Genomic DNA, 12,482 nt, shown 5'->3' on the forward strand with positions numbered 1-12,482 from the left:
CAAAGTAATTATGGTCTCTGCCGTGGACGTGAATCATAATCAACCATTCTTTGGACGTTCATTCATTGCTAGGTGCGTCAGAGTATGCTATCCTTGTGCCGCAAATGCTTCTCTATTCACTGGCGTCAAAGGATCCCCTGCAAAATCACCATCTGCTCCCACAACTGCAATGATGTTACGCATAGCATTCCATTCGAAATTGGTCCTCGTTTCCAGAACCCCGCCGCCAATATGCGTAGTAAGCGTAGCATTTTCCATACTCGCCAATGTCGGCCACACCTGAGGCTCATGGTAATGCACATCTAGCGCCGCAGCAGAAATGTGCTTACTCTCAAGAGCACGAACTAATGCATCCTCATTCACAATCGATGCTCTCGCCGTATTAACAATCCTGGTCTCGGGTTTCATCAAGGATAAGGCTCTTGAATGAATCAAGTACTGTGTATGCTTGTTACGTGGAGTGTGCAAAGTGACACAATCAGCCACCTTCAACAGACCATCCAAGGAATCATGATAAGCCGCAGCCAACTACTCTTCTTCCTTCGCATCCTCTCGGACAATATCAAAAATAATGAATCTTCATTCCCAGCGCCACCCGCGCCTTTGAACGCCAGCTTCTTACTGATATTCCCCCACCCAACGAGACCAAGTACATGGAGGCCGGGATTATGAGAGATCGTCGCAATCGACTTATGACTTTCTGTGAATTTCTCAGAACCGACTCTTCGAGCAGCCAGCTGGGACTGGGTGAAAATGTCGGAACACGCTGAGAATCATGTAAAGCGCGGTGTCGGAGACGGCCTCGTCTGATGCGCCGGCCCCGTTAGTTTACCAGATCCTTGGCTTGCCGAGAGCGTCTACGTCGGCCCATTCAAACCTGCACCGGCAGATACAAAGATACGGACGCTTTACGGTAAAAGTGAGATCAGTTCGGCGTCCCACCGGCCCACAAAGTCGCTGTCTGGAAGTGAGGACGGAATGTGGCAGAGAAATTGCCGTATCTGGGAACATTGTCAGACCTTTCCATAGACATGTTGTGATTGAAAGGTTTACTTTTGTGTTTAAAGGGCCTTAATAAAACTCTCCTGATCTATTTCTGTAGCTTGGATGACACTGAAGCGAGATAGAAACTCGCTGTCGTAGAAGTCGTGGTTGTACTTGATAGCGTCCCCTATAAGAAGCACGGAAGGTTTCGAAACATATTACATTTTTGGCGTGCTCTAATAGTGGTGTAGGACAATAAAAGAAAAGACGATTCTTCATACTCCATAATTGAACCGCGAGGAGCCAGATTGACGTGCCCTTTATCTGTGTCCGGAGAAAACTCCGAGTCAATTCCGAACAGCCCAAAACATTCCCAATCTTGATTGAGATTCGCTATGAATGAGACCATCCAGCTCACTTTCTGGAACTTATCCAGCAATGCTACTCTACATAGTTTCTAACTCTATTACCAGGTCCATCCTCCCCTCCCCAATTTCCGTATTGTCTCCGCTGCCCAATCCGAAATTACCAACGTCAAGACACCATAGGCCCCGCAAATAGAAGCGAGTGTGATCACGGTGGGGCCATTTCTTGGTCCCTGTGATTTGGGAAAGGATGAATTGTATGATTTGAACATGTATTACTAAACGTGCTACAAAAGAGATGTGACATTGATCGGCGTTACGTACATCCCGAGCATGCATCGAGAAACGGCCAGACTTGTCTCTACAGCTCCAAGGCTCACGCAGCGGAAGATGTGAATCACACGTTTGTTGGTGTGGGAGAAGTGATATGACATACATGGATCTGTTAGAAAGGTTGCAAACTATACGCCGGCAATCAAGGAAGTGGGTCATGGTGTATTGGTAGGGTAAGTAACTAAAAATTGTCGGGATTATATCTCTAATAACTCGTTTAGAGGCGTAAGTAAGAGGAAGATATGAATGACGACCTGAATGATTACGCTAAGAGATTCTTGAGACTGCCGATGACGCCTGCTGAAGATCATGACACATCCGACGGTCCCGAAAGTATACTGTTCACTCGTCCGATTTAGAATGAAATTGTAAAATAGTATTAATTACACAACGATTTGATGGAACCAATGTACAATTCGATGAGAAAAGTTTTCTGACATCTGGCGTATAGGGATAAACGGATGGAGATTACGATTCGGGTCAGGATCTCCTTGTACCACGAAGAAGATTATCTTACTACCCATTATTGATGGTCCCATGAGGTTCTGAGTTGTAAAATCATTGTTTGAATCCTACTTCCTGGATGGAGTCTAATAATAGCAAAGTCAAACAACTCGCCGTGTCAATATGAGCACACTTTCATCACCAGGTTGTGTCAATCCAAACAAGCATCAACCCCGCTTTGGTGACCTGATATTTACGTTTTTCTCAAGAATAGACTAAACATCTAGAGCCCGGGCAGTAGACCAGACACGCACACGGGTTGCGCTTGGATCTAAGGTGTCTCAACATGGGCATTGCTGGCTTGGAGGGGAATATCCAGATTACAAAAGGCCAGAAGAGCCCCGAGATCATTAGTCGGCATCATTCCACCTCATTTAATTCCAAAAATCTAACTTACCATTGACGGCGACTGAAAGCTATCACATTTACCTCTTGCAACTCACCTGCAATGAAGTACCCTTCTATCATCGGTGCCCTATCCACCCTGGCAGTTATTGCATCTGCTGCTATACCTTGGTCGGGGGGTGGCGATTGCGTTACATGGGATTACAATCAAGAAATCGACCTACAAAACAGTGAATTTACTCAGTGTTACATGACCTGTGAGAATCAAAGCAATGGATGTTGCAGTCAAGAAGGCGGCAATATGTTCAGATGCCGGACCAACGACCTGAATTGTCGCTTGAGATGCGATTCTAACAGGATTCCTCATATCCGATGTGCAAACAACTGTCAGATGAGCTTCAATGACTGCGTCTCTCAGATAGGCCCCGATGGTGACAGACCGACTCATGATCCTGCTTGCTTTTCTAACCTGAAAGATTGCCAGAAAAGCTGCTGATTATGTTGGCACCAACGGAGACCAGTAATAAATTTCAGTAAGCAAATTGACGAGTTTATGTGCTTGGAAGGTTGATGAAATTTGTGGATTTCGCACGATTCTCTAGAGAAACGCGAATCTGCGGACTTGGATAGGCCTTTGTCTTTGTTTTTCTTTTCTCAATTTGAATTTTTCGGTTGGTCTTCTCTCTCACGACTTTGAATATCTTCATATGCATCTGTCCGCTGGGTCAATCAAAACTAAATCAAAATCAATGTCTTCTATCCTCTCATTCCTACACTCTACGCGTTGTCATGTCATCCCCACCGGTATGATCATCAAATTCTTGCGGAGCGGCCTTCATTCCGTGATCCAAGTCCGGTAATTGCCGATCGCAGGATAGCTTTGAAGGGTAAAAATAGCGGGGTATCCGCGGGGTAACAAAGAGCTACTGATAGAGAACGTCTGAGAATATTGTATAAAGTAATATCCACAATTCACCATGAACTTTCCGACGAAGGAACAGATTCAGCAAGCGATCGATGGCTATATCTCGAGTCTGGTCACGCCCCTTCGAGAGTTGAATCAGAAAGTATGTGATCGATTACCCATCAACACTCAATTTAGTCACATAAATCTGATTTGTCTCACTTGAAAAGATTCATGAGGCTCCAGAGTTGGCATATGAAGAGCACAAGGCTCACGATGTAATCTGCAATTTTCTTCAGTCGCAGGGAATACCGACAACCCGCCACGCTTATGGTCTCTCTACTGCATTCGAAGCCCTCGTTGGCAGAACTCCTGGTCGCTGTATCAACTTCAATGCCGAATATGACGCTCTACCAGAGATTGGGCACGCATGTGGCCATAATCTGATTGCTACAGCCAGTGTCACAGGGTTTGTGGCACTGGCATTCGTGATACGAAGATTCGGGCTGCCTGGCCAAGCCCAATTATTGGGGACGCCAGCGGAGGAAGATGGCGGGGGAAAGATCGATCTGATCCAGGCCGGAGCTTATAGACTGCCCGATATTTCATTGATGATGTATGTACCAGTGGGGGGCTTATTCCAGGCTGTCAGGTCCGGTAGACTAACATCCACAGGCACCCTGTGTCCGAGGAGGAATTCACGGCTCACGGCGTCCATGGAATTGGCGGACGCTCGTCTATCTCGTGCTACGACCTTATCGCGGTCTACAAGGGTGTGAGCGCACATGCAGCCGACAGTCCATGGGATGGTGTCAATGCGCTTGATGCTGTTGTGTCGGCGTACAATAACATTTCAATGCTGCGACAGCAGATTCAGCCCACGGAGAGAATCCATGGAGCCATCCTACAGGCGCCGACCATCACAAACGCTATACCCGAATTGACTCGAGTGAAGTACACGATTCGTAGTCCGACTGTTGAAAGGACGAGAGCGCTGGGTGCTCGTGTGAGGAGATGTCTCGAGGCAGGGGCCCTAGCGACAGGATGCGAGATTGAGCTTGAAGAAACTCGTTTATACGCCAATCTAGTCGTGAACGCACCCTTATGCAAGGCTTTCCAGGAATATATGGGCGACCAAGGAGAACAGATATGGAGTTCCGATGACACCCCAGTGAGCGCGTCCACAGACCAGGGTAATGTTTCACATATCGTTCCGGCTCTCCACGCAATCATCGGGATTCCGGTCAAGGAAGGAGCAAGAAATCACACGCACCAGTTCACGTTCGCTGCTGGAACCGATGAGGCGCACAACAGGACGATCACCGCAGGCAAAGCTTTGGCAATGACCGGGTGGAAAGTGCTCATGGACGACGAATTCTATCAAGACGTGAAGGCTGCATTTACAACAGACAGGCAAATGTAGAGGCAAAGTTCCGACAATTGCGATCTTTTTGTACCGCGTGTCAACCCAATGAAACGTGTCGATAACCCTGCCGCTACAAAGGATTCAGCCCGGTGAACAGATTACTTAGTACTAACAATCCCGGCAGTCTGCCATCTTTCAACACTCATTCCTTCATACTTAGAGCCGGATTCTATTTATTTTTTTTTGTTTCTGGAAAGAGTATGCGATTTCGACCAACAGCTCCACAAAGAGCTGACTACCGGTGTGAACAAGAAAAATGAAGTAACGCAAGCTCCTTTCATCACTACCAGGTTCAACCTTGATGCGATGATATGGGTTGGTACTTCCGCTTGAAGATTGCTAGAAATTAATTTATGTACATGACCGTTTTGATCTCATTTGGATGAATATTCACGGGCAGGGTGTGCAGCGAGTCTTATGGATTTTCCAGTCCTCTTTCTGACAGGCCTTGGTGCAGTACCGAGCTTGCTTACAACGCGCACAGCGCAAGAGTTCAGTATCCAAGGACGGAGTAAACCCACACCCGCCACACCACTTGCCAACATCCTGAGCACCCATGTCCGCCGGAAGACTAGTCATCTGCGTCAACAGACTCTCGCTCCACTTGACCCAGAAAATGTCAGAGTCGTGGACTTGTTCCGAAGTTGAGACTGAAACCTGGCAAAGTTCACTTCGCACGCCCACTGCCTCGAGTCGGGCGGAAACCGCGCGCGCAAGCGCATCGTCGGTGGTGCTCCAGCTCCACGGTGCCCAAGGCATCAGATCATGGGCATGACATGAATAATCGCATCTCCCTCGTCGAAACGCGTGATGAAAGATTCTAGGAGAAGCGGAACGATGATTTTGGCTTGGTCATCGGGCGACAGCGGGGTGATTCGAGCGCGACCCTCGACGTGATGGTGGCCGCTGTATGGGTTCGCTAAGAACACGGCATTTCCGGGGACAATGGGTAGAGATTTCACCGCGAAATGATAGTGGTTAGGGGCCCCCCACGCATCACGCTCGGGACGGCGGAAAGTGTTGAATTGTTTGACCCGAGAAGCGGTGATGGACATTGCGGTGACACTTTGGAATGGCTTCAAAAAGCCAAGAGAAAAGGGCGTTGCAGAAAATTGTGAATAGTTTGAAGGCGGTGATGAGTTTTCCGAGTGCGGCATATTGGAATCGTAACAGGAAAGCGCGATGTATGTGGATCGCGGGTTACGCGATCCCCAGGGTGCGCTTCGTGGATCGCGGAGACATGACCGCGTGAACATGGCCGCGTTGATTGTCGCATTGGTGAAAGGCGAACAATTCGGCGAATGAATCATGAATACAAACGTTCAGGAACGTGGGCCTCTGACGACCCAACCTGATTGAGCTGCATTGAAGGCTATAGGCAAGGATTGAGGATAAAGCCGTGGAACTGTGTCGATGCTAGCAACTTGATACCGCGAGTGTAGCAGACAATCGGGTATTTGACCGCGTGGAGAAGAGGTGCTAAGGCGGACACGCGGGTATTCGATCGCGCCAATAAAGCATTTAGAGTGCGGTCACTTGCACGCATCGGTGTCATTTTGTAGTGCGAATGCGCGAACACTCGGGCAATTGACCGTGCCACTTCTACATCGCATCGCGGTCACTTATCATATTCGGTGCCGTGGCCGCTTTAATTACATTTGACCAAGGGCTCAGGGCCTTGTAGCAGGTTAAGATAGAACAAAACATGTGTCTGTCTGATATCTGTCTGATATCTGAGATGTCAAGGAGTCTCTGAATTCTAGCATGACAAACCAACTATAAGAGCCTCTCTTACGCAATAATACAATAACAAGGAGAAGGCTACTTGTCCGGGCTCACTGCAACAGAAAACTTCGTTGCTGGTCTATCTTAAAAGCGACGATTAATTTTATCTCTTTTCTCAATGGACGCTTACTGTCCGCTTCCCAAGCTAGACGTGCGTTATTCCGTATACCAAGCTTAAGAAGGGTGGTTGAAAACATCCCAAGTCCGAATCTTCTCAACGCACATTGCAGCAGAGAACCTAGCCCCTACAAAAAAAAAGCACAATGTGGCTTTGATATATATACGCCCAATGTTTGCAAATAGAGGAATCGAGAGAAGTGCCCGATGAAGTCTTTCTAACAAGTGATGTCATGGTGAGACGCTCATGTTCAATATCTGAATACCTCAACTCGAGTGCTCTATCCAGAACGGGTCAACAGCGAATGCGGCATTTTGTATTATCTCTTTTTCAAATTCCCTCCGAACTGGGCACTAGTGGCGTATAGAGCAGAGGAATTTAGATTCCAGCGAAGTCAGAAGGTATAAAGGTCATTCAAATCCTTTCGTGAACCTTGCGAACCTGACCACGGAGATTGGGGCTTGATGTCGCGTTGACATTCTCGTGGCTAGGACGAATTTTCCAGACAACTCAGGCAGTAAGCCTTGGCAAACTCCTTTTCCGATGTCGCCTGTCAGTGTCTCGAGTCTGCCATGGCACGTAGACGGGAATTGAAATGAGCACATGGTCACAACACGAGGTGGATCGGAATAGGCCGTCCGAGTGGCCGAGAAATGAAACTAGAAATCTAGCAGGACTAGGCAACATCTTGGCAGATCGCAAATGGACCGGCCCATCAGATAAGATGACTATCCTCCGAGATGCTCTATTTAGTGGCGCCAGATTCTGGCACCATCAGACTTTTTTTTTTTCCGGTAGCGGCTTAGGCCTTGGCTAGGTCCAGCCCCTCCTCCTCGTTGATACTATAAAAGATCGCATCTTCCCAGTCGTGAGTGCTTGAATGTTTCGGTCTCTGACTCGCGTGCTAATTATGTCTGCCACCATCACCCACAGTGGAGAAAATTCGGAGAAGGACCCCGAACCCCAGACCACGTCGGTTCCCGATGTCCGACTTTTGGGTGAAGGCAGCCCCGGCGTTCGGAGGATCGAAATCATCACGTCTCACTTCGGTCTGGTTGATCGCATTTTCCTATTTGCTAGTGTATTCTTGGTTGCTTATGTTTACGGTCTCGATGGAACCGTTCGCTACACTTACCAGGTGGGTACCGCTAAAGTATTATCTTGCACCTGGATTTTGGAGCTCAGTGTGAGATTTTCTGCAGCCTTATGCCACTCAAAGCTATGGCCAACACAGTTTACTCGCGACCGTCAATGTTTTGCGCGCCGTGATTGCCGCTGCCGCTCAGGTATGGAAAGTGGTTCCGCGTTGTGGTCCAAAGAGGTTAACCCCAGGATTACGTAGCCTACGGCAGCCAAAATTGCGGACGTCTTCGGGAGAATTGAATTGATCATCGTCTCAATCCTTTTCTACACCGTCGGTACCATTGTTGAGACATTTGCGAAAATCGTGGAAACCTTTTGCGCAGGTGCAGTCATCTATCAGGTATGGTGCCTATCTCGAGAGGTCAATAGGGTTTCATTAATCAAACTTCATTAGATCGGATACACTTGTATCATGCTCCTTGCCGAAGTACTCATAGCCGATGTGACTTCGACTCGATCCCGCCTGCTCTTTTCCTTCATCCCGGCCATTCCATTCATTGTGAGTTTCTCGACATAGTGCCCCGATCATCCTTCTCTAACACCATGATTCCCAATAAGATTAACACATGGATAAGCGGAAATTTGACAGCTGCTGTGCTCAAAGTCACCTCGTGGCAATGGGGCATCGGCATGTTCGCGATCATTTACCCCATCTGCACTCTGCCCTTGATCACAGTTCTGCTCGTTGTTCAGCGTCGTGCGAGGAAGTCTGGTCAATTGAAGCCATACAAGAGCTCTTTCGAGCTCCTGGGAGGTCGTCGTCTCCTAATGGAACTGTTTTGGCATCTTGACGTCGTCGGTCTCATTTTAATGATTGCCATGCTTGCATGTATTCTCGTTCCCTTTACCATTGCTGGGGGTGTCACAGCACAGTGGAAAACTGCCAAGGTCATCACACCGCTTGTGATCGGTGTTTTGTTGATCCCGGTCTGGGTCTTCTGGGAGAGGACGTGCCAGTACCCTATGCTCCCTTTTAAGCATCTTACAGATCGTGCTGTCTGGGGCTCTCTTGGAATCGCAGTGATGTTGAACACTGGTAGGTGAGACCATCTCCCATTAAATACAACAGCTGACATTCCCTGTAAGCTTGGTACCTCCAGGGTGATTTCCTGTACACGGTCCTCTACTTTAGCTTTGACGAGTCGATTCTGAGCGCTACCCGAATTTCCTCACTCTACAGCTTCACATCAGTCATCGCTGGCGTGATTCTGGGATTCATCGTAATGAAGGTTCGCCAACTGAAGCCTTTCATCGTTTCTGGCACAGTTCTTTTTATGGTAGCCTTTGGCATTCTGATTTATTACCGTGGTGGTGCTGGGAGTTCCAGCCACTCCGGAGTGATTGGCGGCCAAATTCTTTTGGGCATTGGTAAGAGAAGTGATTCAATTCTCCTAGTGAGCGAAGCTAAATTTCTAATAGCTGGTGGTATGTTTTCGTACCCTGCTCAGGCTAGTATCCAGGCCGTATCAAAGCACGAGCGTAAGTTCCGTGACCTGTGACCTGATATCATCGAAAAGACATAGCTAACCTGAGAGATAGACCTCGCCGTTGTAACCGGAATCTATCTCGCTTCATACAATATAGGAAGTGCGCTCGGCAACTCTATCTCTGGTGCCATATGGAACCAGGTCCTCCCATCCGAGTTGAAGCACAAACTTGGAAACTCAACCCTCGCCGCGCAAGTCTACGCGCAACCCCTTGTATTCGCGGCGGCCAATCCAGTGGGCACTCCTGATCGCGACAATGCCATTCTCGCATACCAGCATACCCAGCGGCTACTTTGCATCACTGGTATCTGTCTGACGATTCCGCTTATTGCGTTCGCCCTCTGCACTCGCAATCCTAAGCTTACAAAGGAACAGACCTTGGCCAAAGCTGAAAAGTACTCTCATACTGATAAAAGCTCTATTGATGTCTGATAAAGGACATGTCGGGCTATCCTTCGTTTTCTCGTGGCTTTGTAAGACCTTGAGGCCTGCTCAAATGATTTATTCTGGGGTTGCATTACCCAGATTATTATGTCTTGACATTTTCTTTGCTCTCTGCCACTTGCCTGTAGGGATATAATAAAGCCAGACTCTCTAAGTACTTATATATGCAGGCGATTCCAATTGAGATCGAGGCACATTTGGGTAGACACTGAGTTGTCTGTCTCAGCCTGGAAGTCACTGAGCGGTGACGGGCCGTGATTACTGCCGCCCGGCTTAGCGTGTAGTGACCCCAACCCTTACCATCGCAATGAAGATCATTACATGAAGCAATGTGCACTGGATGAACAAATTCTCAAATTGAAGTAACACAGAAGTTGCGAACTCTCTGATCGTGAGAGCCCAGATGTCTATTGATAGGCAGAAACGTATGGGGCCGATCCCCATTGCTCCGGCTCCTACCCGAGTTGACCCCGACGTAAGCCACAAAGGAGACTCATTACAGCATGTGATGTCGTACACCTGCCGGACCTGTGCCAAAAGAAAGGTCAAATGCGACAAAGTGGCGCCAATTTGTTCCAGGTGCCACAAGGGCGGGTTCGAGTGCATCTTCGTGGTACCACAACCACGATCTCGGAAAAGAAAGATAGACGAGGACGTACTCGAAAAGCTAGCCCAATACGAGCGAATCTTGCGGAAAAATGGACTACTGAATACCGAACAACTGGCCGTGGAAAATTTGTCAGCTCGGGAATCGGTATTGACCAGTCATGTCAAGCCAGGCGCATCGAAGACCGGTAGGCTTTTGACTGGCCGGGGAAGATCAAAATATATCGACAGTCATATATGGTACAACCTCGAAGACGACGGAATTCAGCACATGTCCGATGATGAGGAAGAAGATGAAATGGCTCCCAACAACGCCGATCTCGCTGGAGGTATCGCACCGGACCCGTTGACGGGTGCGTTCCTGGGCTGTCAGCAAAACCTCTTTCATTATCATCCAAGTCATGCAAATGCCATGCTGTTGTGGAAAATGCATACCGAGAATGTGGAGCCCATCTGTAAGGTTCTACATCTCCCATCAACTGCAGAGATGATTGAGTCCGTTTCGCAACATCCCGAAAAGGCGTCCCAAACCGACGAATGCTTAATGTTCGCAGTCTACCACTGCGCCGTCTTCTCAATTACAGATGACCAATGTATGAAACAACTCAGACAGGAGCGATCTACACTGATGCAACAATTTCATTCTGCTGCACGCCAGGCTCTTGTGAATGCATCGTTTCTCAGGACAACTAAAATCTCCGTTTTGCAAGCGTTTTATCTTTTCATTCTATCCAGCCGTTACGTATACGATCCGCACACGTACTGGATCCTGACGGGGATATCTGCTCGTATAGGACAGCGAATCGGTCTTCATCGTGATGGAGAGAAGCTGGGTTTGCCACCATATGACGTGGAGCTGAGACGACGATTGTTTTATCAGATCTTTCCCCACGACGGCAGAGCAAGTCAATCGGCAGGTATCGATTATGCTAGCCTGCCCGAAGCATGGGATACAAAACCTCCTCTCAACATCAATGACAATCAGATTTGGCCTGGGATGACAGAGAAACCGGTCGAGCAGAATGGCGCAACGGAGATGATTTTTTGTCTATCCCGCGCATATGTTGGCAAGAGGTTGGCCAGGTCGGGCAAACCAATCAACGGCGCAGCACCCTGGAGCTTCCCCGATCATCACGAAGCCGAGAAGGTCATTAATAAAGCAGAAGCCGAAGTGGAAGAGAAGTTCATTCGTTACTGTGACATTGTTGATCCGTTACACTTCCTTACTATTGGACTTGCGAGGTCCGGTATGACGGCCATGCGACTCAAGCTTCGCCTTCCCAAGATTAGGGATCAGACTGCCAGCGACGAGGAGCGGCAGGAGCTCTTCAAATTAGCGCAGAAGACCCTGGAGACTGATGCAGCTGTTCATGCTCATGGGGGTACAAGCCGGTTCCAGTGGCACATCAAACCGTTCTTTCTGTGGGGCACGCGAGACTCATTGATCTTCATCCTGACTACACTCTCAAAGAGACGAGACTTACTCTACCCCGAACAAATCGATGCCGCTTGGAAAAGTATGGCGCAGCTTTATCAGAACCACGATGAGCTCCTTGATGGTAAGCAGGCGCTGAATGTTGCTCTTCGACGCCTTGCTCTGCAAACCTGGGATTCCTACCGATCGAGCAGTGGTGACCTAGAACCACGCTTCATCAGTACATTGAGGTCCTTGCAAGAGAGAAAAGAAAGGAGGCAAAACAAACAAGACAAGTCGATGTATGTTACGCCTGATGCGGCGTCATCGAGTGGTCCCTCGCCTATGAGCGGCATGAATACATCGTTTGACAGTCACTCAGGGAGCATTGCCTTTGATGTGGGCCAAATCCTTGAATTTGATGTGGATGACTGGGTATTTTGGGATCAGCTCCTTCAAGACCACCCCCAAGCCTAGACCTTAGTGACATGCGAACAACAATGCCTGAGACTATTTGTGACCAAATCAGGACCCGAGATAGAGTCTATGGCTATGGCGCATGTGATTGGCTCATAGCTCGGGTGCTCGGAGTCCGAGCAGCAGCCAATTTTCGCCTCTCAACCA

The 12,482-nt window shown here is 48.4% G+C and overlaps 5 protein-coding genes across 5 annotated transcripts; 3 read left to right on the plus strand and 2 right to left on the minus strand.

The window, feature by feature from the left end:
* Positions 1-87: 87 nt before the first annotated feature.
* On the minus strand, positions 88-1,033 carry N7477_004927 (uncharacterized protein; the record flags this gene model as incomplete). The annotated part of the gene is given in 3 exon segments (XM_056966590.1): positions 88-486; positions 498-766; positions 943-1,033. The coding sequence occupies 3 exon segments, from the start codon at positions 1,031-1,033 to the stop codon at positions 88-90; spliced, it is 759 nt and encodes a 252-aa protein (XP_056823371.1).
* A 2,475-nt stretch (positions 1,034-3,508) lies between these two features.
* N7477_004928 (M20 family metallopeptidase) lies at positions 3,509-4,858 on the plus strand (the record flags this gene model as incomplete). Its single annotated transcript, XM_056966591.1, has 3 exons — positions 3,509-3,598; positions 3,666-4,055; positions 4,097-4,858. 3 exons carry the CDS (start codon positions 3,509-3,511, stop codon positions 4,856-4,858), a joined length of 1,242 nt encoding a protein of 413 aa, XP_056823372.1.
* A 761-nt stretch (positions 4,859-5,619) lies between these two features.
* Positions 5,620-5,916, minus strand: N7477_004929 (uncharacterized protein; the record flags this gene model as incomplete). The annotated part of the gene is made up of 1 exon (XM_056966592.1): positions 5,620-5,916. One exon carries the CDS (start codon positions 5,914-5,916, stop codon positions 5,620-5,622), a length of 297 nt encoding a protein of 98 aa, XP_056823373.1.
* A 1,758-nt stretch (positions 5,917-7,674) lies between these two features.
* On the plus strand, positions 7,675-9,826 carry sit1 (putative siderochrome-iron transporter Sit1; the record flags this gene model as incomplete). The annotated part of the gene is made up of 8 exons (XM_056966593.1): positions 7,675-7,902; positions 7,967-8,050; positions 8,107-8,247; positions 8,302-8,406; positions 8,466-8,943; positions 8,994-9,275; positions 9,327-9,386; positions 9,447-9,826. 8 exons carry the CDS (start codon positions 7,675-7,677, stop codon positions 9,824-9,826), a joined length of 1,758 nt encoding a protein of 585 aa, XP_056823374.1.
* A 415-nt stretch (positions 9,827-10,241) lies between these two features.
* On the plus strand, positions 10,242-12,335 carry N7477_004931 (putative C6 transcription factor; the record flags this gene model as incomplete). The annotated part of the gene is made up of 1 exon (XM_056966594.1): positions 10,242-12,335. One exon carries the CDS (start codon positions 10,242-10,244, stop codon positions 12,333-12,335), a length of 2,094 nt encoding a protein of 697 aa, XP_056823375.1.
* Positions 12,336-12,482: the final 147 nt, after the last annotated feature.

This window comes from Penicillium maclennaniae, assembly GCF_028827695.1.
Source record: "Penicillium maclennaniae strain IBT 15551 chromosome Unknown utg000004l:1.0-3007600.0:1.0-3009580.0, whole genome shotgun sequence".
Lineage (NCBI taxonomy): Eukaryota > Fungi > Ascomycota > Eurotiomycetes > Eurotiales > Aspergillaceae > Penicillium > Penicillium maclennaniae.